The 24598-nt window shown below is 51.2% G+C and overlaps 8 protein-coding genes across 8 annotated transcripts; 6 read left to right on the top strand and 2 right to left on the bottom strand.

The window, feature by feature from the left end:
- Positions 1-1523: 1523 nt before the first annotated feature.
- pakA (mitogen-activated protein kinase kinase kinase kinase STE20) lies at positions 1524-4347 on the top strand. The gene is made up of 4 exons (XM_073745037.1): positions 1524-3626; positions 3678-3777; positions 3829-4163; positions 4212-4347. Exons 1-4 carry the CDS (start codon positions 1620-1622, stop codon positions 4314-4316), a joined length of 2547 nt encoding a protein of 848 aa, XP_073594039.1. The 5' UTR covers positions 1524-1619; the 3' UTR covers positions 4317-4347.
- Positions 4348-5165: 818 nt separating this feature from the next.
- Positions 5166-7950, top strand: BDW70DRAFT_140211 (ESCRT-0 subunit protein HSE1). Its single transcript, XM_073737563.1, has 9 exons — positions 5166-5554; positions 5636-5685; positions 5772-5806; positions 5880-5955; positions 6005-6103; positions 6156-6276; positions 6328-6939; positions 6992-7204; positions 7253-7950. Exons 1-9 carry the CDS (start codon positions 5515-5517, stop codon positions 7759-7761), a joined length of 1755 nt encoding a protein of 584 aa, XP_073594038.1. The 5' UTR covers positions 5166-5514; the 3' UTR covers positions 7762-7950.
- Positions 7951-8628: 678 nt separating this feature from the next.
- pan2n2 (poly(A)-specific ribonuclease) lies at positions 8629-12131 on the top strand (the record flags this gene model as incomplete). Its single annotated transcript, XM_073737562.1, has 3 exons — positions 8629-9860; positions 9907-11022; positions 11071-12131. Coding segments are annotated over exons 1-3 (3193 nt in total), but the record flags the coding sequence as incomplete, so codon positions are not given.
- A 367-nt stretch (positions 12132-12498) lies between these two features.
- On the top strand, positions 12499-13291 carry BDW70DRAFT_161843 (uncharacterized protein; the record flags this gene model as incomplete). The annotated part of the gene is made up of 3 exons (XM_073741036.1): positions 12499-12661; positions 12718-12844; positions 12892-13291. The coding sequence occupies 3 exons, from the start codon at positions 12499-12501 to the stop codon at positions 13289-13291; spliced, it is 690 nt and encodes a 229-aa protein (XP_073594036.1).
- Positions 13292-13760: 469 nt separating this feature from the next.
- BDW70DRAFT_169621 (putative NRPS-like enzyme) lies at positions 13761-17108 on the bottom strand (the record flags this gene model as incomplete). The annotated part of the gene is made up of 2 exons (XM_073742729.1): positions 13761-14338; positions 14400-17108. 2 exons carry the CDS (start codon positions 17106-17108, stop codon positions 13931-13933), a joined length of 3117 nt encoding a protein of 1038 aa, XP_073594035.1. The 3' UTR covers positions 13761-13930.
- Positions 17109-17993: 885 nt separating this feature from the next.
- Positions 17994-20689, top strand: BDW70DRAFT_161841 (putative translation elongation factor EF-1 subunit; the record flags this gene model as incomplete). Its single annotated transcript, XM_073741035.1, has 5 exons — positions 17994-18228; positions 18281-18416; positions 18487-19205; positions 19252-19431; positions 19482-20689. 5 exons carry the CDS (start codon positions 17994-17996, stop codon positions 20687-20689), a joined length of 2478 nt encoding a protein of 825 aa, XP_073594034.1.
- A 467-nt stretch (positions 20690-21156) lies between these two features.
- On the top strand, positions 21157-23697 carry bipA (Hsp70 family ATPase KAR2). Its single transcript, XM_073737561.1, has 4 exons — positions 21157-21584; positions 21635-21799; positions 21847-22952; positions 23005-23697. Exons 1-4 carry the CDS (start codon positions 21400-21402, stop codon positions 23571-23573), a joined length of 2025 nt encoding a protein of 674 aa, XP_073594033.1. The 5' UTR covers positions 21157-21399; the 3' UTR covers positions 23574-23697.
- Positions 23698-24590, bottom strand: BDW70DRAFT_140201 (DUF967 domain protein). Its single transcript, XM_073737560.1, has 2 exons — positions 24363-24590; positions 23698-24299 (listed from the first exon to the last, which is right to left on the bottom strand). The coding sequence occupies exons 1-2, from the start codon at positions 24396-24398 to the stop codon at positions 23742-23744; spliced, it is 594 nt and encodes a 197-aa protein (XP_073594032.1). The 5' UTR covers positions 24399-24590; the 3' UTR covers positions 23698-23741.
- Between the last annotated feature and the right edge of the window lie 8 nt (positions 24591-24598).

Here is a 24598-nt window from a genome sequence, read left to right as displayed (position 1 = left end):
ACCATTGGGTTTCATCCTGAGAAGCGTGAATCTGCAAGTTGCCTCTTACGAGGGAAACCAAGATGCACCCATTGGGTTGGTTGATAGCAACTCTGGAATCCATTAGACGGTAGGATCAAAGGTGTTCCTGCAGAATCACACAGGATGCTTTGCTACTAATATATGTAGTGTCGTTCATTGGGACACGTCGTTGGTTTCGTTTGTGACATCGCTGCTGAAGCGATCAATGGGCACGGTGAGCCATGTACTCTGTAGACAGACGCAAATAAGCTTAGCAAGATCCCGACCGCCCTGTTCTGACGACTCCCATCCATGGAAAGCTCGAAAGCAGCTCCTAGAAATTTTTGGTCCCAGTCAAAACGGACAATGGAAGAACGACGCTTGTGGACGTTGGGCTGGGCTTCTGGAAGCCCCGCTTTCCTAAACTGGGACTAGTATACTCCGTCATTCACGGGAACTGAGCCCGTTGGAGACGAAACTTCATGCCAGTGTTTTACCTATATCAAAATATCGATCTTCCATCAAAATTAAGGATTGGTATTACATAGAGTAGCTCTTTTTGTGACGTTTTAGAGCCTCTCGGGCCTTTCGTTCAGAGAGACTCGAAACCTCGATCTCAGCAGAGAATGCAAAGGATCATCTTGGGGTTCTCGATGTGTCCAGAATTCCTCTCCTGGCTCGACGTAATGAAACGGACGGCCCCAATGACGTAGATCTTCAAAAGTACGACGGATTGGCGAGGACTCGAAGTCTCTGAAGCGCGACTGTCCTGTCGTGAAGCTAGCAGCGCGATAGTTGCAGAAGTTGCAGAAAGCGATGAGAGTTCCCGTCATCCGTTCAGGGCGATAAAAACAAAACAGCACAAGCACTTCCATGGAACGATGATCGCTAGAACAACGCGCAGCAGCGTCAGTGTTTCTGACAAGTGGCTCGCCCCATCTCAATCCTCAATTACTCCGTTTTGCTCGCTTGTCTGCCGTTCGGTCCAGCCTCCTGTAGACTAGGGTAGTCGAAAGGTCTAAGGTTGATAATAATAATAATTGCGAGCTCTCCCTCCCTTTTCGCTCCCCCGCCACCTCTTCCATCTCCCCAAGTCCCGTTCTGCAGATCTGTGTGCTGAGCTGTCGGTTGTCTGCAGTCGCCTGCATTGCTTTCCATTGATTCCTGTGCTTGCTTGCCAGACGAGTGCGACCTCGACCCTGTCCCCTCGTTATATTAGTGCTGGTGAGTGGCTCTCCACGTGCTAACCGCCGGCTTTTGTTCGTGACGGTCGCCCGCGGCAGCTCCTTTTCCAACCTCCATCCATATCTACACTGATTGCCCTCCCTTGCGTCCCCAAATTGGCTCTTCCTGCATCCCCGATCCCTCCCTGCTGGCCGCCCACTCCCCTCCCTGGGACGACCATCCACCTGTCGGAGCTGTGCATCTTACCCGTCCAGTATCACCCCAGATCGCACCCATTCCACCACTCCTCGTCCGACGGCTCGAAGGGACCGCAAGAGCGCACCGCCTCACCCGGTGGCTTCCCCCTTCCCTCCAATCAAGCTGTTGAGCCCTGTCAGCTTGCCTCCAACTGGCCGACCTGTCACTCCCCTCCAACCCCCCTAAATCCGCGCGCCATGAATAACGAATCTTTTTCATCCTTCAAATTTCGCCGACCATCGAGCAAACTCCATAAGGACCCTCCCGGTTACGGATCCCGCGCCCTTAACAGCCAGCAGAGCACCACGTCACTAAAACGGCACCCCTCTGCCCCCGTTTACCCGCGCTCCTCTGCCGCTGGGAGTCGAGAGCACTTGCGAACTAGGTCCAACGCATACGGCTCGTCATCCTCGTCACTCGATCAGAATAGCGCGGGCGCTTCTCCGGTCCTCGGGAGCAGCGATTCTGGCTATTTCCACAGCAGTCATTCATCCCGGTCCCGACCTCCATACTCCGGACGGTTTTCTCTGAACGATCAGAGCTCAGATGAATTAATTGGCGCCCCGTTCGATTCGCGGGGTATGTTAAGCGCCCTGGAAGAACATACCGCTGAGCCCGACAATAGGAGTTATCAACCACCAGACCCCGCCGAAAGGTACACTGAAAATCCCCCGAATTTCCGATCGCAGACTGCACCAAACCCACGAGCCTTGAGACAATCAGCCAGTTTCACCACTCTGCCTCCCCGTATGGAGGCCTTTCCGAATGCCGCTGGCAATGACCGCCCGACAAATACAAAGCGTTTTTCCGATGAGGCCACCCCTGTCAGACCTCCGGGGCCCAGCCGAAGCAAGAAAAGCAGTTTTTCCAGCTTCGTTAATAGCATGCTGGGTTCCCCTCGTGGAATCAAGATTTCTGCACCAGAGAACCCGGTCCATGTCACTCATGTTGGTTACGATAACCAGACCGGCCAGTTTACTGGTCTGCCCAAAGAATGGCAGCGGCTGCTCCAGGAGAGTGGTATCACGCAGAAGGAACAGGAGGAGCATCCACAGACCATGGTTGATATCATGAGATTCTACGAGAAGAATGCCCGAGGGGATGATGAAGTCTGGCATAAGTTTGACCATGCCTACCCTCAACAGCCAACCGCCGCGAGCCCAATATCCCAGCCAGCGGGCTCCACTACGTATGGCACGCAACGAACGTCTCCTCCCACCAGCCCTCGATTCCCTCAGAACCACGAGGGGAGCTTCGAAAACCCACGAGCACCGCCTCCGATTCCCCGCGCCGCGCCTGTCGCCGCACATGCCATGTCTCCGCCCTTAGGAGGGCTTGTCCCTAACCGCGCACCTCCTAAACCACCAACAGCTGCTGCTAACTTAGTTCCGAGTCGGCCTGCGCCGCAACCTCCTACGTCGAGCCCTTATCCCAATATCTCTACCAGGCCATCCCCGGAAACCCAAAGCCCTCAATTCAGCACGCCTCCCATTCCAGAAACGGAGCCCTTGCCTTCCGAGTCGCAACGCAGCCGATCGAATTCTAGAACAAATGGGGCGCAAGGACCATGGCCGTCGGTGTCACCGAGTCATTACCAACAACAGCAGGAGCAGGCAATGGCCGTAGCCCAGCAAGCCCTTGCCAACAAGCAGCTTGAACGGAGCCGTAGCCAACGTCAGCAGCAACAGTCTCCACGGCCAGACCAGAAGCCGATCGCGCAGCCGACACCGCCGCATCACGCTCCTTCGCCTGAAGATATTGCTCTGACACAAGCTTCCCAGACTGCGCGTGCTGCACCGGCAGCTCGGCCTCGCCAAAGACCCCGCCAAAGTAATGCGATGGATGTCAGAGCACGATTGGTCGCTATTTGTACCCCTGGTGATCCTACAAAGCTCTACTACAACTTGAATAAAATTGGTCAGGGTGCATCTGGTGGAGTCTTCACCGCTTATGAACAGCATACCAATAATTGCGTCGCAATCAAGCAGATGAATCTGGATCTACAGCCAAAGAAGGATCTCATCATCAACGAAATCTTGGTGATGAAGGACAGCAAGCACAAAAACATTGTCAACTTCCTGGACAGTTATCTCCATGGGCTAGATTTGTGGGTGGTTATGGAATACATGGAAGGAGGTAGCCTTACAGATGTTGTTACCTTCAATATCATGAGCGAACCCCAAATTGCTGCTGTTTGTCGAGAGGTACGTTTATATGCGCGATATTTGAGTTCTAGTGCTGATTTCGTCTCTTAGACGCTTAACGGCTTGCAGCACCTTCATTCGAAAGGTGTGATCCATCGAGACATCAAGTCAGACAATATTCTTCTTTCCTTGGATGGCAACATCAAGCTCAGTAAGTGGGGCATTGCAACATTACGCTCAGACTGAATCTAACGATTTGCAGCCGATTTCGGTTTCTGTGCCCAAATCAATGACTCTCAGAACAAGCGAAACACCATGGTCGGCACACCTTATTGGATGGCCCCTGAGGTTGTTACGAGAAAGGAATATGGACGTAAAGTTGACATCTGGAGTCTCGGAATTATGGCCATCGAGATGATTGAGGGAGAACCTCCTTACCTCACCGAATCGCCTCTCAGGGCTCTATACTTGATTGCCACGAATGGCACACCCAAGATCAAGGATGAGCACAATCTGTCGCCCGTATTCAAAGATTTCCTCCATTTTGCTCTCAGGGTGGACCCTGAGAAACGAGCATCAGCTCATGACCTATTGAAGGTATGATTGTACATCTTAACACAGCAGACTGTGGCTAATTCTTTACAGCATCCCTTTATGAACCTTTGCGCGCCGCTCCATCACCTTTCGCCTCTAGTTAAGGCTGCACGGATCAGCAGGGCGCAGGAGAAAGCCCAGAAGGGTGGTGTTTAGATCTCAGCCTGTTGGCGTCCTTATATGTCGATGTCTACTATATTCCTTCAGATACCCATTATCACTGATGTTTCACTTTTGCCCGATGATGTACCTGGCGCCGCTTTATGACTTCCCCATTCTTTTCCGAACCTTCTCTTCCTTTGCAGGTCCTTCGGTTATTTCCAAACCAAAATGATAGACGGCGATGACTTGATGCTCGACATGGGATTGCAAACCTTTGACTACATGATGCTATGCTTAGTATCTCTCTCTCCTTTGCTTGACGGCGTTTTTGCATACCCGTATTATTGACCTTCGTGATCAGTTGCCTGTAACATGATAACTTGCGTCGGGGTGATGCACTCCCTTCTCGCGCTTGTGGTTACAGCATTTTGTTTTGGCTTTGGTTGTATCAGCCACCGAAACTGGTTGATGCTGCGAACATGAGACGCTTGAGTCGAGAATCCGATGCGAATGCTGGAGGCCTATTACCTATGGCTTGTCTTCCTGTTCAAGCAGTTGTACTTGGTTCCCGACGTTATGCTCGAGATTCTAGATGATATATCGATATACTTGATCTTTATGACAATCGAACAAAAGTATATGGGGGTTTTCTTTACGGTCTTAAATGCTTCCTATGTCCTCTCACCATATAATAACGCTAGAGGCTTATATAGCTAGAGCAGTACCATATTAACATCTGAAAGTAACCAAGTGGGCCAAGTCTTAAAAGGAAGAATAATAATAGTATTAGTGGTGCCTTAACTGTCCCGGGGCCAAATTAGGTAAGCTAGTGGTCTCCGCCCTCGACCTTCGTCATTCGGATCAGGTTCCAGCAACCATTCTACATCTTGTTGTGGTTGCACCTTTTGCTTCTCTTAGAGTTCCTTTACCCAGTACTACCAGAACCTTTTGGACATTAGTTCATCTTCAAACTTGCCCTTTTATCGCTGCGAAACTCTCCAGCCGACTTTCCTTGAGCTCCTGATTCCCCGCACCGAGTGTTCTCCGGATCTTGGATCGCAGCCTGAGCTCCGTATCTACGCAGCTTGCAGCTGGGTGTCGTTCTAAGAACATCCTATCAAGGATCGCAGGAGCACAACAGTCACCGCAAGCTTCGTTAGCCTCCTTTTAACGGAAAGATCATTCGATATAATACCTACCGCTATAATTTGATTTGCTCTGAAGGCGGAGATTCAGAAGTTGGACACTCGCGATGTTCCGCGCACAGCAGAACGCTTTTGACGATGCAGTCGGTACGGTGCTTTGAGCAGTATCCTCTATGATGACGGGAGGTTTTTAGCTTCTCTATGCTAATCGCTCGTTCTTCGCAATAGCCAAAGCAACGGATGAGAACTTGACTTCCGAGAACTGGGAATACATTCTTGTATGCAATGCCCGCTGCATTTCCGAGACATGCCTTTTCGGATCAATTAAGTATAGATCATCTAACATTTGATGTCGCGCTCACAGGATGTATGCGATAAGGTTGGGGCTGAGGAGTCAGGGTAGGATACTGGTCTTTGATCATTGTTAAGTGATGCTGTTGAACAACTCCACTGACCTGGACCTCAAATATAGTGCAAAGGATGCGGTCGCCGCTTTGATCAAGAGACTCGCACACCGGAACGCCAACGTGCAGCTGTACACTCTCGAAGTGCGTGTTCTAATCCTTCCGCCAACTGCGGGATACTGACGTTATCTAGCTGGCCAATGCATTAGCGCAGAACTGCGGCCCTAAGATACATCGCGAACTGGCGTCACGGAGCTTTACAGACGCACTTTTGCGTCTCGCTGGTGATAGGGTATGCCTCTACCTTAGTCTAACGGATCATTTTTACTGACGGGTGGAACAAGAACACTCATCAGCAGGTGAAGTCCAAGATTCTGGAACGTATGGAGGATTGGACAGAGATGTTCGCTAGCAACCCAGATTTCGGGATCATGGAACAGGCTTTCATGAAGTTGAGGACACAAAGTACGCACTATTCCGTTTCCTGAATAGTTCTTATAGCTTACATCTCCCAAGACCCGAATCTACAACCCCCGTCGAAGCCTGGGAAGCGGGAGATTACCGACCTAGATCGCCAGAAAGAAGAGGAGGAATTGCAGATGGCGCTTGCTCTTTCTATAAGGGAAAAATCCGGTTCAGCCCCTCAGCCGCAGGTGGAGAGTAGTAGCTCGGCCTCAGCTCCAGAAAACCAAGCACAAGCTGCGCCTGCTGGACCAGTTCCTTCAGGTACTTCTGCTGCTACTGTTTCTAGAGTTAGAGCTTTGTACGACTTTCAGCCGTCTGAACCCGGAGAGTTACAATTTCGGAAGGGAGATGTCATCGCCGTCCTAGAGTCCGTGTATAAGGATTGGTGGAAGGGCTCTCTGAGAGGCCAGACGGGGATTTTCCCGCTTAATTACGTGGAAAAGCTTCCTGATCCCACTGTTGAAGAACTTCAGCGGGAAGCTCAGATGGAGGCAGAGGTGTTTGGCCAGATCAAGAATGTTGAGAAGCTATTGACTCTTCTAAGCACGCGCAGCTCAGAACTCAATGTTCAGGAGAATGAGGAAATCACAAACTTGTACAACTCAACATTATCAATCCGCCCCAAGTTGATTGAGCTCATTGGAAAATATTCGCAGAAAAAGGGTATGTTTCCCAACTCCTTTAGTCTCTTTCAGTCACCGACTCACACTCGCAGATGAGTTCACTCAACTCAACGAAAAGTTTATTAAAGCGCGAAGGGATTATGAATCTCTCTTGGAGGCGTCTATGGCTCAACCTCCACAGCACCAATTTGGTCGGCCTGGTCAGCCTCAGTACGGGTATCCGGGCCCTGGAGCGCCTGCAGGCTACCCCCGGGGGCCGGTGCAACAGCATGATCCTCAGAGATATTTCAGTCCTCGACCGCCAGGTTTGTACCGCTGGTTGTTCGCTTGTCTTATAGCTCTAACTCTCGCAGACAACCAGCCTAATGCTTCCTACTACCCGCCAGCTACACAATCACCTGGCCCAGGACATACCTCTCCGCCCGGACCGTATCAACAGCAGCCGCAGCAGCCGCAGCAGCCCGCACCAGACTCATACCAGCCAGTCCACCACCGCCCTGAATCGACCTATGATCAACCACAAGAGCTGGGTACATCTGTGTATGACTCTCCGGTTGAACGGCTACAGTACCCTCCTGGGCCTTCAGGAGGTCAACCGCACTATCAGCCGCCTCCTCAACAGACGCCTCAGCCAGATTTCTCAGCTTCGAGTCCCAATCTTGTGAATCAATCCCAGCCTCCCTACCCGGCTACTCCAGTTACTCAACCTCCGCCACCAACGCAGCAACCCCCTCCTGTTCCCGGCGCTGCGTCGGGGTCTGCACCCTATCCGTCGGCAAGTCCCAGCGCCGCTAACTACCAGGCCTACAGGCCACCGCAAGGCGGAATACCTAACCATAACCCGGCTGCATTCTATCAGTAGCGCCTTGACGTATGTCTTCCCAACTGCTGTACGCTGGGCGCTCGCCTGGCTTGTCGTATTTGTGATTCATGTCGTCGGGGTCCTCCTCTCGACGGGAGGTTTGATGCTTTTGACGTGAGCCATGGCGTTCTTGTAGTCATATTATGTGTCTATCTATTATTTTGGCCGCGATAAAAGGCACTGCGAGACCATATTCGTCTATTTGCTACCTTCGCCTCTTAGCCTGTATACCGTAAAATTGCACAAAACGAGGTACCATATCATTTTATGCCCACCAACACGTGACGCGTCTTGGCGTCTGATCCTCTGCAGTTGCCTCGTTGATACCACAAGAGAATCAGTGACAATTTGCGCTTTTCTCTCTCCAGCGGCGTTAATCCAGATTTAGGGGGAATGCCCGCTCTATATTGATACGGCTCCAGATATATCTCTTCCGCGTGCGCGCCTAGCCTCGAGGCTTACATCCAGTTCATCCCCCGCACTCCACTCAACGATGCCTGCTTTTGCCCGACTTTCGCATTGGCAGAGTCAGGCCACTCTCTAAACAGTCACACCGAGGGCATGATAACACCTTAAAGCTTGGATCAATTTGGGCTTTGCTCCCAGATATCCAGTGCCATGGAGGCGGACTGGAACGAGCTGTTACGCATTCCGCTTCCCCCTCCGAATCCGCATGGGCTTCCAACCGTTGCGACAACCATTGCTTTTGACGATGTGTCAGAACTTTTGTGGGCGGGGAACGAATTTGTCTGTTGTATCTGAAGTGGATTAGCAGCAATGTGCTAATGGAATTATTGTCTCTAGGGCCGGATTACCTCGTTCTATGGCCCCGAGCTTCAGAGGTACACCTCCGTTCGTGCCCATCCCGTCGCCGAAGGGCCGGTACGACAAATATTATTCCACGAGAGGGGAGTTATATCTATTTCGTCGAAGAGTGTGCACATGATTACACGGCGTGGTCTGACACAATGGCACATCACCCATGATGAGATCACGGACCTTCGCTGTATGAGCTTCACGGCTCAGACAAACAAAATTATAGTTGCGGGATGCCAGAAGGCAATGTTTACTATCGACATTGACAAAGGAACTATTGTTGATAAGCTCCGGACTGAACACAACTATGTCTTGATGAAGAGAAGCCGTTACCTGTGTGCTGCGACGGATACAGGATCTGTCAATGCGTTAAGCCTGACGGACTTTAGCGTCGTAAAGTCCTGGAAGGCTCATGGGGCGGCGGTCAATGACATGGATGCCAGGGGCGATCTTTTAGTAACTTGTGGCTTCTCAATCAGACAAACGGGGTCTCCCATTGTCGATCCACTGGCGAACGTGTATGACCTAAAAACGCTATCTCCATTACCCCCTATTCCATTCCACGCGGGGGCTGCATATGTTCGTATGCATCCAAAGCTACAGACAACAAGTTTTGTTGCATCTCAGAATGGACAGCTTCAAGTTGTGGACTTGATGAATCCGAACGCATTCAAGCTCCGCCAAGCCACCGTCTCCTTCATGCTGGGTATTGAGATCTCGCCATCCGGAGAGGCACTGGCCATCAATGATGCAGAATGCTTCATCCAGCTTTGGGGCTCTCCCGCGAAAATCCACTTCAACGAAATGAGCAAGGAAGTTGAATTTGCCGACGTCACTCCGCGACCGCCCCAGGTTGACTGGTCGCCAGAGATACCTTTGAATGTGATTGGTATGCCGTACTACCACGAGCGGCTGTTATCCGCATGGCCAAGCCATCTCTTGTTCGAGGTCGGCAGTCCGCCGGCTCCTATAGATCCATCAATAGTCCCCTATCTCCGCTCTGGGGAGATGGGCCAATACGCAGCGAACCCGAAGAAAACCCGAAGATACCAGGTTGAAAACACTCGCGCATTAGCGTCTACGGAACCAACACTGATAGCGCCGAAATTCCTGAGCGAAAAGGCCAGAGAGCAGAGCAAGAAGGCAGATGACCCTGTTGGCGATACCGCTGCGTCCCTTGCTGGCGCAAGGATTAGCGGAGAGTCAGAGGATGATCCTCTTCTGAAGTACAGCAACGTTGAAATCAAGTATAGTAGATTTGGAGTTGATGACTTTGATTTCAGGTATGAATATTCATATTCAGCTACTAGCTTCAGCTAACTTGGACAGATTCTATAATCAGACTTGCTTCTCCGGGTTGGAAACGCATATCGCGAACTCCTTTACTAACTCCCTCCTTCAACTCCTCAAGTTCATTCCTCTGATACGAAACATTGCTCTTCACCACGCTGCAACGTCATGTATAGCTGAAAGCTGTCTGCTTTGCGAGATGGGATATCTTTTCGATATGCTTGAAAAGGCCAACGGACAAAATTGCCAAGCTACAAATCTGCTCAAAACCTTCAGTAGCTTCCGCGAAGCTTCAAATCTTGGTCTACTGGAAGAAAACCTCACAAACAAGTCGCTGTCATCGGCAATTCAGGCTGTGAACAGGTTCTTTCTTGGGCAGATCGCGCAGGACTACCGTAGAATTGCTCCAAATTCGGAAGATTTGGATATGAGACTGGCAACCATTGCATCAGAGTCGATACGGTGCATGTTCTGTCAGAACGAGATTGTGAGGCCTGGAAATACTCTCGTTAACGAGCTTGTGTACCCCGCAATCGACATGAAGCAAGCTCGTAGGAACCACACATTACGATTCTCGAATATCTTGAGGGCAAGCATTGAACGAGAGGCGCAGAACCGGGGATGGTGCCACATTTGCCGGAGATATCAACAATCTGTCATGCGAAAAACAGCGCACCGCATGCCACATGTGCTGATGCTTAATGCTGCAATAAATAGCCCTGCTTGCCGACGTCTCTGGACAATTCCTGGGTGGCTGCCAGAGGAAATTGGAATCGTCCTTGAAGGTGGTCAGGTTCTCTGCTTTGAAGGGGAAGATCTGAGGATGCGCATACAGGGTCAAATGCCTGGGCTAATCATCTATGACCTGGTTGGGTTGGTTGCAGAAATCAACATACCGGAGCATCAGAAGGCGCATCTAGTATCGTTTATCAATGTCTCTGTTTCGTCCCGTGAGCGGGAGACCCGGAGCAAATGGCACCTTTTTAATGACTTCTTGGTCACAGAGGTGGATAAGGAAGAAGCTCTGCGATTCAACCAGTCGTGGAAGTCACCATGTGTGCTGGCTTTTCAGGTCAGAGATGCGCGGCATATGGTCGATGATACATGGAAGAACTTCTTGGACACGACTCTGCTTTTCCGTGACTGGTCACTGAAGTAAGCAACTCTAGACCGTAGTTGGTATTGCCTCACTAACGTTGATAGTAATGGGCGCCCCGTCGAATCGCGCGTTATGCTTTCTGACGAGGAGAAGCCAACACCTGGAACTCCGGTTGCTCTCGACACCGAGTTTGTCGACCTCGAAAAGGCGGAAATAAACGTCAAAGCCGACGGCTCGCAGGAAATCGTGCGGCCGAGCAAGAGCGGGCTTGCCAGGGTGTCAGTCCTTCGAGGCTCTGGGGAGCGAGAAGGCGTGCCTTTCATTGATGATTATATCTCTGTTAAAGAGCCCATTGTTGACTACGTAACGCAATATTCTGGTATCAAACCAGGTGATTTGGATCCGCGGACCAGCCCACACAACATTGTGCCACTCAAGGTTGCATACAAAAAGCTGTGGTTACTCCTCAACCTCGGCTGCGTGTTTGTTGGCCATGGATTGGCATCAGACTTCCGAAAAGTCAACATCCAAGTCCCTAAGAAACAAACGGTGGATACACAATACTTATTCTTCCACCCCTCAAAGAACCGACGGCTTAGTCTCCGGTATCTTGCATGGGCTGTGTTTAAAGAATACATACAAGAAGAACCAGCCGACAACAACCAGGGCCATGACTCAATCGAGGACGCACGCATGGCTCTGCGCCTATGGAAGAAGTTCCAAGAGTACGAGGACGCCGGTATTGTGGGACAAATCCTGGAAGAGATCTTCCGCGAGGGCTCAAAATTAGGATTCCGACCGCCGCCTCGCAACGGCGTAACTACAGTGCTTTCTCGGCCCGGAACGGCCGTGACGATACAGAACAACAGCGGCCGCAACACACCCAGTACACCTGATGTCGGTGCTGCGGCGAGCGCACCTACGACCCCGCGACAGGCGTTCCGACGGTCTATTGCGTTGACGCCGAGCAACGGCACATTCTCTGGACCTGGATCGGGGGAGTTCTTTACCGGGAGTCCACTGAAATAAAACTGTGCCCTAGCCTGTATGGAGTGAACGCAACCTAAGTACCTGAAACGATCTAATAATGATTGGCTGTCATTGGAGGCAGATGCATTGGTCGATAGAACTTATCATTAAGAATTGATTCTACTTTTTCTCTATATATAGCCTTCCTTTCCACAGTATGCTTAAACAGGTATCTTTCCCATTGTCAGTCCAGACTGGTGCTGTCTAGAAAGGTGGCTGCAGTGGTTGACGCGGCGGTTTCCACCTTCGACAGGAACCAATATTTCTATCTAGAGATGATGTCCTGACAGACATTTTATGCCATACTTTCCCACTATCTCTACATAATTACTCTGAATTAGCCCTGAGCCTCCCCAGGCCTCACCATGTCTGCAGTCTCGCCAGCTGCGGCGCCCTTGACAGCCAAGACACTGTTCTGAGTCTCGCCTTGTCTATATCCAACTGCGCACTAACATTCTCTAGCCAGCCGGCCTTGAGTTGTCCCAGTTGCTACCTACTTCAATATGTTCAAGGTCCTGGCCGTTATCGACAAACCGGCTAGGCGAGGCTGTGCTGGCTACTTCAAGGGTACCATTGGCAATGAGAACCCCACTCCATGTGCGGTATCCCGTCTCCCTGAATCACTCAGAATTGACCTTATCGGGATGCATAGTTGTGGGCCTGTTGGTAGTTCTCGCTTGTTATCCTTGCTGCGTTTCTTAGTGCTGATGCAGCATGAGCAGAGGGCACCCTTTACGCCGTGAGCAGCTTAGACCTGGTCGATCTCGCCAGAGAGGATCCATACAGGGCAAACGCCCTCAACCGCTATTTAGCTGAATCTTCTTCTGTTGTTCTTGGCGTAGTTCACTTGTATGTTACTTCCACACTGTATCCAGAGTATAATAACCCTAGCACAGGACAACCGAAGCCCTCCTGGCAGGGCCATTTGCCATGAGAAAGCTCTCCACAAACCTCACCTACCCATTCCACTATGCTACGGCCAAATGTACTATTCCCTATGAAATATTGGGAAAGCACGAGCACAAGAACCTGCACGCCTACTCCATAACGGCCGCAGAAGCGCTGCATGGACAGTTTGAGTACGTCACGGCTGACGAGTTCTTCAATAGTCGCAAATCGCCGGGTCGTCTGCAGGAACTTGGATATAACCTCATGTCCTTCGTAGAAGCTAGCCCTGAGACAGCAACAAAGATGGCCGACATCGAAGGTAAACGGGGAGAAGTTGCTTCTCAAGATTACAAAGAGGCATTTCCTAGTTCTCTGTGGAGGATCTACCAGGTGAAGAATTCAGCTTGATTTTGGCGCCATCATCCCCAGATTCACAGGGATTACCTGGAAATCATGATGACACGGACTGGCCACGGCCTATTTAGGGGGCACTGATCTACAGTCCCTGGCATACCCTGCATAACCTGTTCAATTTTGAATATGTGAAGCTGTGAAGCTGCCAAAGGAGATAGTGGGCGTTGGCGTCATCATCGCGGCTGCTGCTGAGTGAGTTTGTGAAGAATGTGAACTATGTGAAGAGGTCTTTTTGTATGGTGGCCCTTTAACGATGGGAGGAGGGAGTGGAGGAATATGGCGGAGCTGGCTCGGTTAAAGGTCACGTTTGAGGCTCAGGAGCTGTGGGTTGCTTGTTGAGTTTCGAGAGGAGGATTGACTATCTTAAGTGGCTGGAAGGAGCCACAGGGATGAATATTAAGGGAAGGGTTACGGTTTCCCTTCTACGTATACTGTATACTCTTGGGTTGAGGCAGAAAACTGAAAATAGCTGTATCCTGTATATATCTTCGTAAGTTTGTTTATATATCAAAATCACTTACAAACAAACGCCAACTGTATAAATTAATATCAATGGCACATGAATTTCCAGTTAATCCAATTTGACTCCATCAACTATACACCATTCCACCAGATAACCCTAACTCACGTCAGCTAGAAACCCCACTGCCGTATCCAATTCTCCATCAATGCCCCATCCACCCCCTTCAGGCTTGCCATCGTCTTACTCGCCTTCTGCGCGTTAACCGTGCTGATCTCCGCAGACAGTGACTCTCCGCTCGCCAGGCCCCGGAAAAAGGGGAGGAGCTTGAGGGCTGGCTTGTCGGAGATATCGCTGTCCGTCGGGCTCTTGATTTTCTCGAGCTCGTTCATCCAAATGGTAAGCGGGGCCGGTGTCACAGGGGCTGTAGACGTGGACAACGAGGATTGAATTGAGGGGAGGAGAGAAGACCAGGGTGTTATTGCGGGATTTGTGAGGTGGAAAAATGCGGCATTTGGTTCGGTCTGAGTTTCGTGCAGCCGGATTTTGAGTATCTCAAGAATGATTGTTGCGAGTGTGTCCTGTGAGCACTTAGTACCTTACTACCAAAGAACAGGTCAGGTTATCAAAGAGTGGACATACAACAGGAATCCAATCAACGCCCATTCCTCCCAACGAATACGGTACAACACCCAGCCCCTTACTAGTCTTCAGCAGGATCGGCACCCACTCGGTCGGGTTCCACAGCCCGGCAACAGTAGTAGGGCCAGCAACCTGCCCAACACGCAATATACTCGTCGGAACGCCAGACTGTCTCGACGCTTCCAGACAGATCCGCTCGCCAACGTGCTTGGATTCGCCGTAGCCTTGCTCGAGGACGACATCAGGTGTATCCATGGGACTTTCTGGGACGGATTTCTCCGTATCTGTGGGTTTCCAGTTTCCGATTGTGCCGACAGAAGACACGAATGCAACATGTGCGGTGTAACGGCTATCGATACTGAAGTCGATCAAGTGCCGTACGCCGCGGATCTGGCTTTCGAAGAACTCGACGGGGAGGTTGAAATTGACTGTCCAGCCGTTGTGAATAATAAGGGTCACGCTTTCGAGGAGGGTGGTGAGTTTGTCTAGTTCGAGACCGAGGTTTGGTTCGCCGAGGGCGGCTGTCAGAAATTCGACTCTGTCTTCGTCGGTAAGCGGCGTGGCGTCGAGCGCCTTCTCTTCGAAAGAGGTGGTTTGTTTCATCTTCGCAGTGTCTGAGCGGTTGAGGCAGTAGATCTTGGAAATGCTGGTATCTTGCAGAAGCGTGTTGAGGAGGTACGTTCCTAACGACCCAGTTGAGCCGGTGAGGATGACGGTTTGACTGGATGAGACGGGCCGTTGTCGTTGAGGGTCAGATGGGAGGTCGTGTGTGTATTTGGTGACCAGGTTCGTAATCTGTTCAGTTCGTGATATTTCAGTGGCACCGTTGCTGGTGCCATTGAGGATGGAAAACAAGAACGCCGCTAACTTGTTTATGCTTGGACGAGCGTAGATCTGCTGCTGCGTAATGTTGGCAGAAAGCGCTGAATTCAGGGCTTGTGCAAGCTGCACAGTCTGCAATGAGTCCAACCCGGCCGCATAAAAGTCTTCTTCGTCTGCGATGTCAGGTCTGTCGAGCAAAGTCGTGATCTTCACACGGACCCACTGAGTTAAGCTATGTAGGTTGAGCGTCGATGGGAGACTCTCCATACTATTTTCCGCTGCTTTGGCGTAGATGGCCTCAATTTCCTCGGCGTAGTCGTTGTTGACAAGCCGGCGTTGCGTTGTACCTTTCGGAGTCAACTTGAAAGGCTTGCTCGGCGAGGACAGACGAATATGGCTGCGCATGACCCGGCCGTATTTGGGTACTACCTCGTTGGCGCGCTGAATAGTAGGCCAGAGGTTGTCGATGTATTCTTTCTCGTCGATAAAATTGTTATCAGGCCAGACTGGCTCGATAAGCAACGCGGACTGAAACCTCTTCTCACCAACAAGCACTACTCTCGAAACCGACGGATGCGCCTCGATCATCTTCTCCAGTGTAATGGGGTTGAGTTTCTCGCCGTTGCTGAGGACAATAATGTCGTCCAGTCGGCCATGGTATGCCCAACAGCTGGGATATTTTGGATGTTGGACAAACAAATCCTTGGTGTGGTACTCGGTGAGGTCGGGGAAAGTGTGGAAGATGCCCTGGAAGGCCTTTGTATTTTCTCCTCGGCGGATAACTAGTTCATGCAGGCCATCGTTTACGTGCTGCATGTCGACTCCGTATGCCGGGTTCCACTCGAAATAGTTCCAGTTCTCCTCGTTCTCAGGAGCGAGGGAACTAACTAGCCCTATCTCGCTGGATCCGAGGACCGTGCGGAGGGTCGTGTACTTCCGAAGACGCTCTCCTGTTTCTAAGGCTAGCGGTGCACCGCCGAAACAAGTGTATTTCACAGTCTTCAGAGCAGCCAATGCAGATTCTGAGTGACTCATATCTTCCAGTATTGATGGAGGGATCATTACAAAATCCGGTCTTGTAGCATTAATGGTATCGGTCAGAAGCTGGACGGAAAGAGGCCCATCAGGAATTGAAATAAACGGGAATCCATGGAAGATAGATCCAAATGGCCCGATGAGGCCCATCAAATGGAAGTTCGGCGTGATAGAGAGCAGCAGGGCGCCTGAGCCCACAGAGAAACCGTTGTACAGAGCAGATTTCCTGCCGGCTGGAATAATATGCGGCGCGTGGTCCCAGGTTGCAAGGAAGCCGTGGGTTAGGGGCACTGGCTTTGGCATCCCGGTTGTGCCGGAGCTGTGGATTATGAACGCGACTGTGTCTTCCATTGCTGCGTATGGCGTTGTGAACGGGTAGTTCTCGGAGTTTGGGCTAAGAAGGTCTGCTGTTGCCGGCGCCTCGAGGTAGACCGTGCTCGGGCGAGATGCTTTGATCTCCATCGTTCGTCTCTGTGTTTCAGGCGTAAAGAGCATTACATGGCAGTTTGTTGCGTTGAGGATATGCTGGTATGCCTCGTCCGAGAGACGGGTAGAAGGGAGAAAAGGCATATGGCCGGTCTTTGCGCAAGAGAGAAGGAAGATGCAGTAGCGGATGTCGTTGGCTCCCATGTACGCAATGGTCTTTGGTCCGTCGCCAGGCTGGCCAATATGCTTATGAATCCACCATGCCAGGGCGTCTACTGCATAGGCCAGCTCTCTGAAGGTCACATTGCGGAACCCATCTGATACTGCCGGTCCTTTTGGGATGATGCCAAAGAGTCGGTCTGGAGTTGAGCGTGCGCCCTCATCCACCAGGGCGGGTAGGAGCCGGTTTCCCACAGGAGAAGTCATTGAGAGTACAATAATAGGGACGATAACACCCAGTCTCAGTTGAGATGGAGCGTGGACAATAAGAATGAAGGATTAAATACTGGTCCATCATGACGATCCTCAATTCGCCCCACTGGGATTCGGCAGTTCGGATCATTGTTGACTTCCCAGTTTCGGGCAGGTCGGTGATGGAAGAGTATAGAGGAAGGAGGATCTGCGGAGGGTTCGATACGTGTAGGATGCGGTAGTTTGTGATAGTGTTGGGGCTCGTCACTGCCGTGCGTGCCGAGTGCCGGCCGGTATAGCCTCGTTGGTTGCTGACTATTACCTGAGTATTCAGCTGGCTTACATTGTTGACCTGACAAATATCCCTGATAATGCTACCTGCCAGGTCCATTCTTGGCTTTGATTTTCCTCATTAGCTCTTCCATTACTGGCTCGATAGTTGTTATTTGTTGAACTTGGATAGATATACAGCTGCTTTGTATTGTGTGTGACTTCATTGAATACCAAACCATAAATCTTAACTTGAAATATTTTGACTCAAGCAGAAATGGAATTTTCTTGACAATTTGACAATCTTGCAAGTTAGCTATCATCGATGAAAGAGTGGTTTGGTTGCTACTCTGCACTCTGGCTTTATAGGGCACGATCCTAGTGTGGGCGTGGTGAGGTGGGGAATGACGTGGTGGTTTCAGCTTTCGCATTCTCCCACCAGGAACGTCTTAGAACAAGCCGACCCTGAGCGACTCCTACACCGTTCGCGTTATTTACTTCGATCACTTTCTCACTTCCCTATTCTTTCAATCCCTCATCCCCTATTTTTTCCTCCCTCTCCGCCTTTCCACTCGGCGGACGAACTCCAGGGCGGCAAGAGCCCCTTCTACCCCGCCCCAAAAAACGACGATGTCTCGACACCGTGTCAAGGCCGTCAGTTATGACGACGACGATTATGACGACTACGATGATGGATATGACTCCCAAGACCCTGAAGAGCGCGAATTCCTCGAAGAGTGTACTCGCGAAGTACAAAGTCAGCTGGCTGCAGGCGACCCCACTGTGAGCGCGACCCGCGATGAGGTTCAGGAAGCGCTGTGGCACTATTACAACGATGTGGACAAGTCGGTGAACTATTTAAGGGGTAGGGCTGTATAACCGAGTCGTTAGGGTTAGGCTAATGGAGATTGAATCAGGCAAGAAGACGAAAGAGGCGGACAAGAAGGCCGCAGCGGCAAAGGCGAAAGTGAACACAGGTAAGCGAACCATGTTTGTCATTTCGTGTACTTGTGGTCTGGGCTCGAGTCTGCTGGCCTCGACTGGTGAGAGTAGGTATGTAATGCCACATTCTGTTTTCAAGCGACTAAACTGACTTCATTTAAGCTTGAATATGTTCTAACAGGCTCCTAGTGCCAGCGTATCCGATCCTCGCTACTACTGCGACGCCGCATCCTCACTTTTCCGCGGCGGACTTCTTCCGCGACTCGCCTTGGCTCAATATTCCAGCTCACCGAAAGGCGGATATTCTCGTCGAACCACTTTATCCTCGGCTTGGGCTTCTGGGCGGGGCTCCAGAGAGCGGTGGAGGAAAGATGTCTAAACTAGCTGCCCTGGCAGCGGCGCGAAAGAAGAAAGAGGGCGACAAGTCGCCTGCGTCTACGACAGGAAATGATGCGCAATCCCCAAGCGAAGCCAAAGGAGCCCCATTGTCTCTACGAGAGAGACTTGCGGCGAGTAAGCAGGTCAAGCAAGAGAGCTCACCCTCATTACAAAGTCTGAAGCGACGTTCCGAACAATCACAGCCCCAGAAGAAGTCGCCCGAGCCAAAGCCAAGCGTTCCAGCTGATACTGGCCTGGAGGACTCTATAAAGAACGTTCAGATCGAGGATAACAGACACCAAGAGGGAAAGGAGCAACATGTGAATATCCGCGCTCCGCCGTCAACATTTGCCGCCACCATTGTTGGAGACGACACACGGCCAAAGATGACCGAGCCCAGCCACTTGTATACGAACACTCTGGATTTGATTAGAATCTACGGACAAGATCTTGCTGAACCATTTGACTTCTCAGGACCCAGCCCAGACGATGTAGTGTTAAACGCCCAGAGCTCCGCTAAAGGTTTGGCTATTCGGCGAAACATATGAACCTCCCTAATAGTCTGCAGGCTTTAAGTCGAAACAACCTGCTCCGAAGCCACAAGGTGACAAGAAAGCAGCGGGATTGGCTGGTGACATGGGTAATCTCAGCGTTGCCGAGAAGGTCAATGTCAAGAGCAAGAATCTGGATGTGCTCTCAGAGTACAAGAAATCTAAGCGGAAAAACGCCATGAACTTCGTGGTTATCGGTTAGTACCGGCATTATTTGTCCGACATATTCAGTATGCTGACAAGTCAGGCCATGTTGATGCGGGGAAAAGTACCCTTATGGGACGCCTACTTGCGGACTTGAAAGCCGTTGACCAGCGCACGCTGGACAAGTATCGAAGGGAGGCAGAGAAGCTAGGCAAAGGGTCTTTCGCCCTGGCGTGGGTCTTGGACCAGGGCTCTGAGGAGAGGGCGAGGGGTGTGACTATCGACATTGCCACAAGAAAATTTGAAACCGAGAACACGGTTTTTACGATTGTAGATTCCCCTGGCCATAGAGACTTTGTTCCGAACATGATCGCGGGCGCTAGTCAGGCTGATTTTGCGGTGCTCGTTATCGATGCCAGCATAGGGAACTACGAGTCCGGATTGAAGGGCCAGACTAAGGAGCATGCGTTACTCGTCAGGAGTATGGGGGTCCAGAGGATCATTGTCGCCGTGAATAAAATGGATACTGTTCAGTGGGATTTTGGGCGATTCGAAGAGATCGAGCAACAAGTTTCGGCATTCCTGATCACCGCTGGGTTCCAGGCTAAGAATATCTCCTTTGTGCCTTGTTCTGGGGTCAATGGTGACAACATTACCAGACGGAGCGAGGATCCAAATGTGTCTTGGTACAATGGCCGTACTCTGGTGGAAGAGCTTGAAGAAACAAAACCGTACTCCCACGCCCTTGACAAGCCCCTCCGAATGACAATCGGCGATGTATTCCGCGGCAGCATACAAAACCCTCTATCAATATCTGGCCGAATCGACGCAGGCAGCCTACAAATAGGGGACCAAATCCTCACCATGCCGAGCGGAGAAACCGCAACGATCCGAAGTTTAGAGATTGATGAAGAGCCAAACGACTGGGCAGTTGCCGGTCAAAACGTCGTCCTACACTTGGCCAATATCGACCCGATCCATCTCCGCTCTGGCGACGTTGTATGCCACGCATCCGCCCCGATTCCCAACATCACTTCATTCACATGCAAGGTACTTGCCTTCGACCACTTGCTTCCTAGTATGGTCGATATCCATCGAGGGCGCCTGCACGTACCTGGCCGGATCAGCAAGCTAGTTGCGACCCTAGACAAAGGGTCTGGAAACGTACTCAAGAAGAAGCCAAAGATTGTTCAGCCTGGGGCGGTGGCAAGGATTGTTGTCGAGTTGGATCAGGCAGTACCCTTAGAAGCTCCCACGAGGATTGTTCTACGAGCTGGTGGTGATACAGTGGCTGCTGGGTTGTTAGAGTGATAGACCTACATGGATATAATAGATCTACATTGGAATAGGTGGAGTGACCGGTATAATGAGTGCAACGGGACAGAAGACTGCCAGACTTATGCCAAGACACGTCTCTGGCCGTTTCAAGTCCTAAATATGATTGCAGATGATAACACGTAGACCATTCAGAACGAGGTGAATGTCCGTGACCATTGTACTGACCAAGTTCCGTGAGGCCGTGACAGAGCCCTGCGCTAAACCCAATTCAGCTGGCCCCTGCAGGAACTATTCTCCATCTGGCCTGGCTAAAGTTTCTTTGGCGTTCGATCGCCTTCAGACCGCCCCAAAACTTCAGCAGAATCTCCGGCGGTCAGTGGCAAGCTGAGTCACCCGTGACCCTGGGGTGGCGGCCGTGGCCAATGAGCGCACGAGAAGTAACTTGTATGCGAAAAGGCCAGATGGCCGCTGTCCTTTCTTCGCCGCTCTGTCTCCATACAAGAAGGTGTCCATAGCTTCTCCAGTTCTTCTTCCTCTTCTCTCCCCATCTTTCTCTCACACCCCTGTTCACCTCCCTTCACTCCTCTCCCTTCCAGTATCAGAGGTTGGGCTTGCCTTATTGCTTCCTTTTCCCCTTTCCCGCTGTATTCACCCATTGTTTTTAGAGCAGCGTGTGTTCCTCCGTCTCTTTTTTGCGACTTCGGCAGGAGTCTTGAATCTCGCATTTCGACACATATTTCGCCATGGCGCGTCCCTCTTCAGGTCGCGGAGTGGCCAAGCCGTTCGCGACTTGGACCACTATCTTCTACCTTCTCCTTGTCTTCATCGCGCCTCTCGCGTTTCTAGGATCCGCCCACGCCCAGGAAGATGATTCGGTCCAGGAAAACTATGGAACGGTTATTGGTATTGATTTGGGAACAACATACTCGTATGTCAATTGGGATGAATGGAGTCCTGAGCCGAAGCTAACTGGCGCAGTTGCGTTGGTGTGATGCAGAACGGAAAAGTCGAAATTCTCGTCAACGACCAAGGAAACCGAATCACTCCTTCCTACGTCGCCTTTACAGATGAGGAGCGTCTGGTCGGTGATGCCGCGAAGAACCAATACGCCGCCAATCCCAAGAGGACAATCTTTGACATTAAGTGAGTTTTCTCAAAATATCTGGTTTAACGGTTTCTGACTAGGATAGGCGCCTTATTGGTCGCAAGTACGACGAGGCCGATGTTCAGCGTGATATCAAGAACTATCCTTTCAAGGTTGTCAACAAGGATGGAAAGCCCAACGTCAAGGTTGATGTCAACCAGACTCCCAAGACCCTCAGCCCCGAGGAGATTTCCGCCATGGTTCTTGGCAAGATGAAGGAGATCGCCGAGGGCTACCTTGGAAAGAAGGTTACCCACGCTGTCGTCACTGTCCCGGCCTACTTCAACGACGCCCAGAGACAAGCTACCAAGGATGCTGGCACTATTGCCGGTCTTAACGTCCTCCGTGTTGTCAACGAACCCACCGCCGCCGCGATTGCCTATGGTTTGGACAAGGGCAGTGAGGAGCGCCAGGTCATCGTCTATGATCTTGGTGGTGGTACCTTTGATGTCAGTCTTCTTTCGATCGATGACGGTGTTTTCGAGGTTCTGGCCACGGCTGGAGACGTCCATCTTGGAGGAGAGGACTTCGACCACCGCGTCATGGACCATTTCGTCAAGCAATACAACAAGAAGAACAACGTCGATGTCACCAAGGACCTGAAAGCCATGGGTAAGCTCAAGCGCGAAGTCGAGAAGGCCAAGCGTACTCTGTCTTCCCAGATGTCCACCCGCATTGAAATTGAGGCGTTCCACAATGGCCAGGACTTCTCCGAGACTTTGACCCGCGCCAAGTTTGAGGAGCTGAACATGGACCTGTTCAAGAAGACCTTGAAGCCCGTTGAGCAGGTGCTCAAAGATGCCAAGGTGTCCAAGGCCGACATTGACGACATTGTCCTTGTCGGTGGTTCCACTCGTATTCCTAAGGTTCAGGCTATGCTGGAGGAGTTCTTCGACGGCAAGAAGGCTAGCAAGGGTATCAACCCCGATGAGGCTGTCGCTTTCGGTGCCGCCGTTCAGGGTGGTGTTCTGTCTGGTGTTGAGGGTACTGAAAGTATTGTTCTCATGGACGTCAACCCTCTTACTCTCGGTATTGAGACCACCGGTGGTGTTATGACCAAGCTCATCCCCCGCAACACTGTCATTCCTACCCGCAAGTCGCAGATCTTCTCGACTGCCGCTGACAACCAGCCTACCGTTCTCATCCAAGTTTGTAAGTTCTCATTCATCATCGATGAAAGTATGACCATTCTAACAGTCTACAGACGAAGGAGAGCGTACTCTTACAAAGGCCAACAACCTTCTTGGCAAGTTCGAACTTACTGGCATTCCTCCCGCTCCTCGCGGTGTTCCTCAAATTGAGGTTTCCTTCGACCTGGACGCCAACGGTATCCTGAAGGTTGGCGCCAGCGACAAGGGCACTGGCAAGGCCGAATCTATCACCATCACCAACGACAAGGGCCGTCTTACCCAGGAGGAGATTGACCGCATGGTTGCCGAGGCCGAGGAGTTCGCTGAGGAAGACCGTGCTATCAAGGCCAAGATTGAGGCCCGTAACAGCCTGGAGAACTATGCCTTCAGCCTCAAGAACCAGGTCAACGATGAGAACGGTCTTGGTGGCCAGATTGATGAGGACGACAAGCAGACCATTCTGGATGCTGTCAAGGAAGTGAACGACTGGCTTGAGGAAAACGGTGCCTCGGCCACTACCGAGGACTTTGAGGAACAGAAGGAACAGCTGTCAAACGTGGCGTACCCTATCACCAGCAAGCTGTACGGCTCTGCTCCTCCTACCGAGGAGGACGATGACGACTATGGCCATGATGAATTGTAAAATAACTTAGAGGGATTCTGGAGTTTGTTTTCCGTTAAAGATGTTCTTTTTTTTCTGTCCCCGCTCGGCCTTTACGACCAGCAGCCTATTCTTGGTTTAAGATAGGACACATGATACCTGAATACATGATTATACTTGATTTTCTGTTTGCGTCCTGTAATTTGTACCTCAATTCCCCTGTGCAATAAACTCCTGCACAACCTCCACGATGACCTGATGATCATCCTCTTGCTTCAATCCACTCACAACAACCACACCCACGACCCCATCTACCCCCTTTACGCGAATCGGAAACCCACCCCCATGTATCGCATAGTCATCTGCGATCTTCCCACCCGACGAACTCACCAACGCATACTTCCTCACAAACGCTTCCTCCGCGCCAATACCATCTGCATTCCCTCCTTCAAGTCCAGCAAAAATCTTCCGCCTCATTAACCAACTCGAGACACTCCACCGCTCAACCGTATTGCGCTTTCGACGAACCCACACCTCATTGTCAGGGACTGTGCCTGGTTCCGTAGCGCATTGGAACACGACGTGCGGAGCGCCAGTGGGGCCGTTGCTGCCGCCTAGGGAGATGGAGATCAGGGCTGGTTTGCGTTGAGAGGATGGGAGGGAGAGGATTCGCGTGCGAAGGGCGAGGCCGAGTTTGAAGGCTGTGTCTGAGGTGAAGCTGTTGAAGATGGCAGAGGGGCTGGATTCTTGAGCAGCGAGCTCGCGGGGCTATATAGTATTTGTCAGCTTAGTGCTTGACTGGGAAGTTGGATGGGTTGAGCGCAGTCTTACGTCTGTGCTTGCCGCTGGAAGGGGTTTGTCGGCCATTTTGGATTAATAGACTGTGAGGATGGTTCTGACTTGGGAAGTAGAGGATGAAAAATTGAGGAGAGAAAAAAGATTGACGTTGTGTGTTGAATTGGAGCTTAGTGTTGGAGCTCCCAGCCATGTGGAGTTTGAAACTTAGTGACGTAGCATCCAATTTTGCTGTGATTCAGGCACAGTCGGGTGCACCGTACGGAGGAATG

This window comes from Aspergillus foveolatus (assembly GCF_047715535.1).
Source record: "Aspergillus foveolatus strain CBS 279.81 unplaced genomic scaffold BDW70scaffold_41, whole genome shotgun sequence".
NCBI lineage: Eukaryota > Fungi > Ascomycota > Eurotiomycetes > Eurotiales > Aspergillaceae > Aspergillus > Aspergillus foveolatus.
The sequence above is the reverse complement of the archived record's forward strand: the minus strand, read 5'-3'. Positions and strand labels throughout refer to the sequence as shown.

What these genes read in the sequence shown, in the direction of transcription:
- pakA (XM_073745037.1), top strand. Translation starts at nt 1,620, where the DNA reads ATGAATAACGAATCTTTTTCATCCTTCAAATTTCGCCGACCATCGAGC. An exon ending in TTGCTGCTGTTTGTCGAGAG is followed by an intron (nt 3,627 to 3,677) that starts GTACGTTTATAT and finishes TTCGTCTCTTAG; the next exon opens with ACGCTTAACGGCTTGCAGCA. An exon ending in GGATGGCAACATCAAGCTCA is followed by an intron (nt 3,778 to 3,828) that starts GTAAGTGGGGCA and finishes AACGATTTGCAG; the next exon opens with CCGATTTCGGTTTCTGTGCC.
- BDW70DRAFT_140211 (XM_073737563.1), top strand. Translation starts at nt 5,515, where the DNA reads ATGTTCCGCGCACAGCAGAACGCTTTTGACGATGCAGTCG. An exon ending in AGAACTGGGAATACATTCTT is followed by an intron (nt 5,686 to 5,771) that starts GTATGCAATGCC and finishes TCGCGCTCACAG; the next exon opens with GATGTATGCGATAAGGTTGG. An exon ending in AAAATATTCGCAGAAAAAGG is followed by an intron (nt 6,940 to 6,991) that starts GTATGTTTCCCA and finishes TCACACTCGCAG; the next exon opens with ATGAGTTCACTCAACTCAAC.
- bipA (XM_073737561.1), top strand. Translation starts at nt 21,400, where the DNA reads ATGGCGCGTCCCTCTTCAGGTCGCGGAGTGGCCAAGCCGTTCGCGACT. An exon ending in GATTTGGGAACAACATACTC is followed by an intron (nt 21,585 to 21,634) that starts GTATGTCAATTG and finishes TAACTGGCGCAG; the next exon opens with TTGCGTTGGTGTGATGCAGA. An exon ending in TACCGTTCTCATCCAAGTTT is followed by an intron (nt 22,953 to 23,004) that starts GTAAGTTCTCAT and finishes AACAGTCTACAG; the next exon opens with ACGAAGGAGAGCGTACTCTT.
- BDW70DRAFT_140201 (XM_073737560.1), bottom strand. Translation starts at nt 24,398, where the DNA reads ATGGCCGACAAACCCCTTCCAGCGGCAAGCACAGAC. An exon ending in TTCCAGCGGCAAGCACAGAC is followed by an intron (nt 24,300 to 24,362) that starts GTAAGACTGCGC and finishes AATACTATATAG; the next exon opens with CCCCGCGAGCTCGCTGCTCA.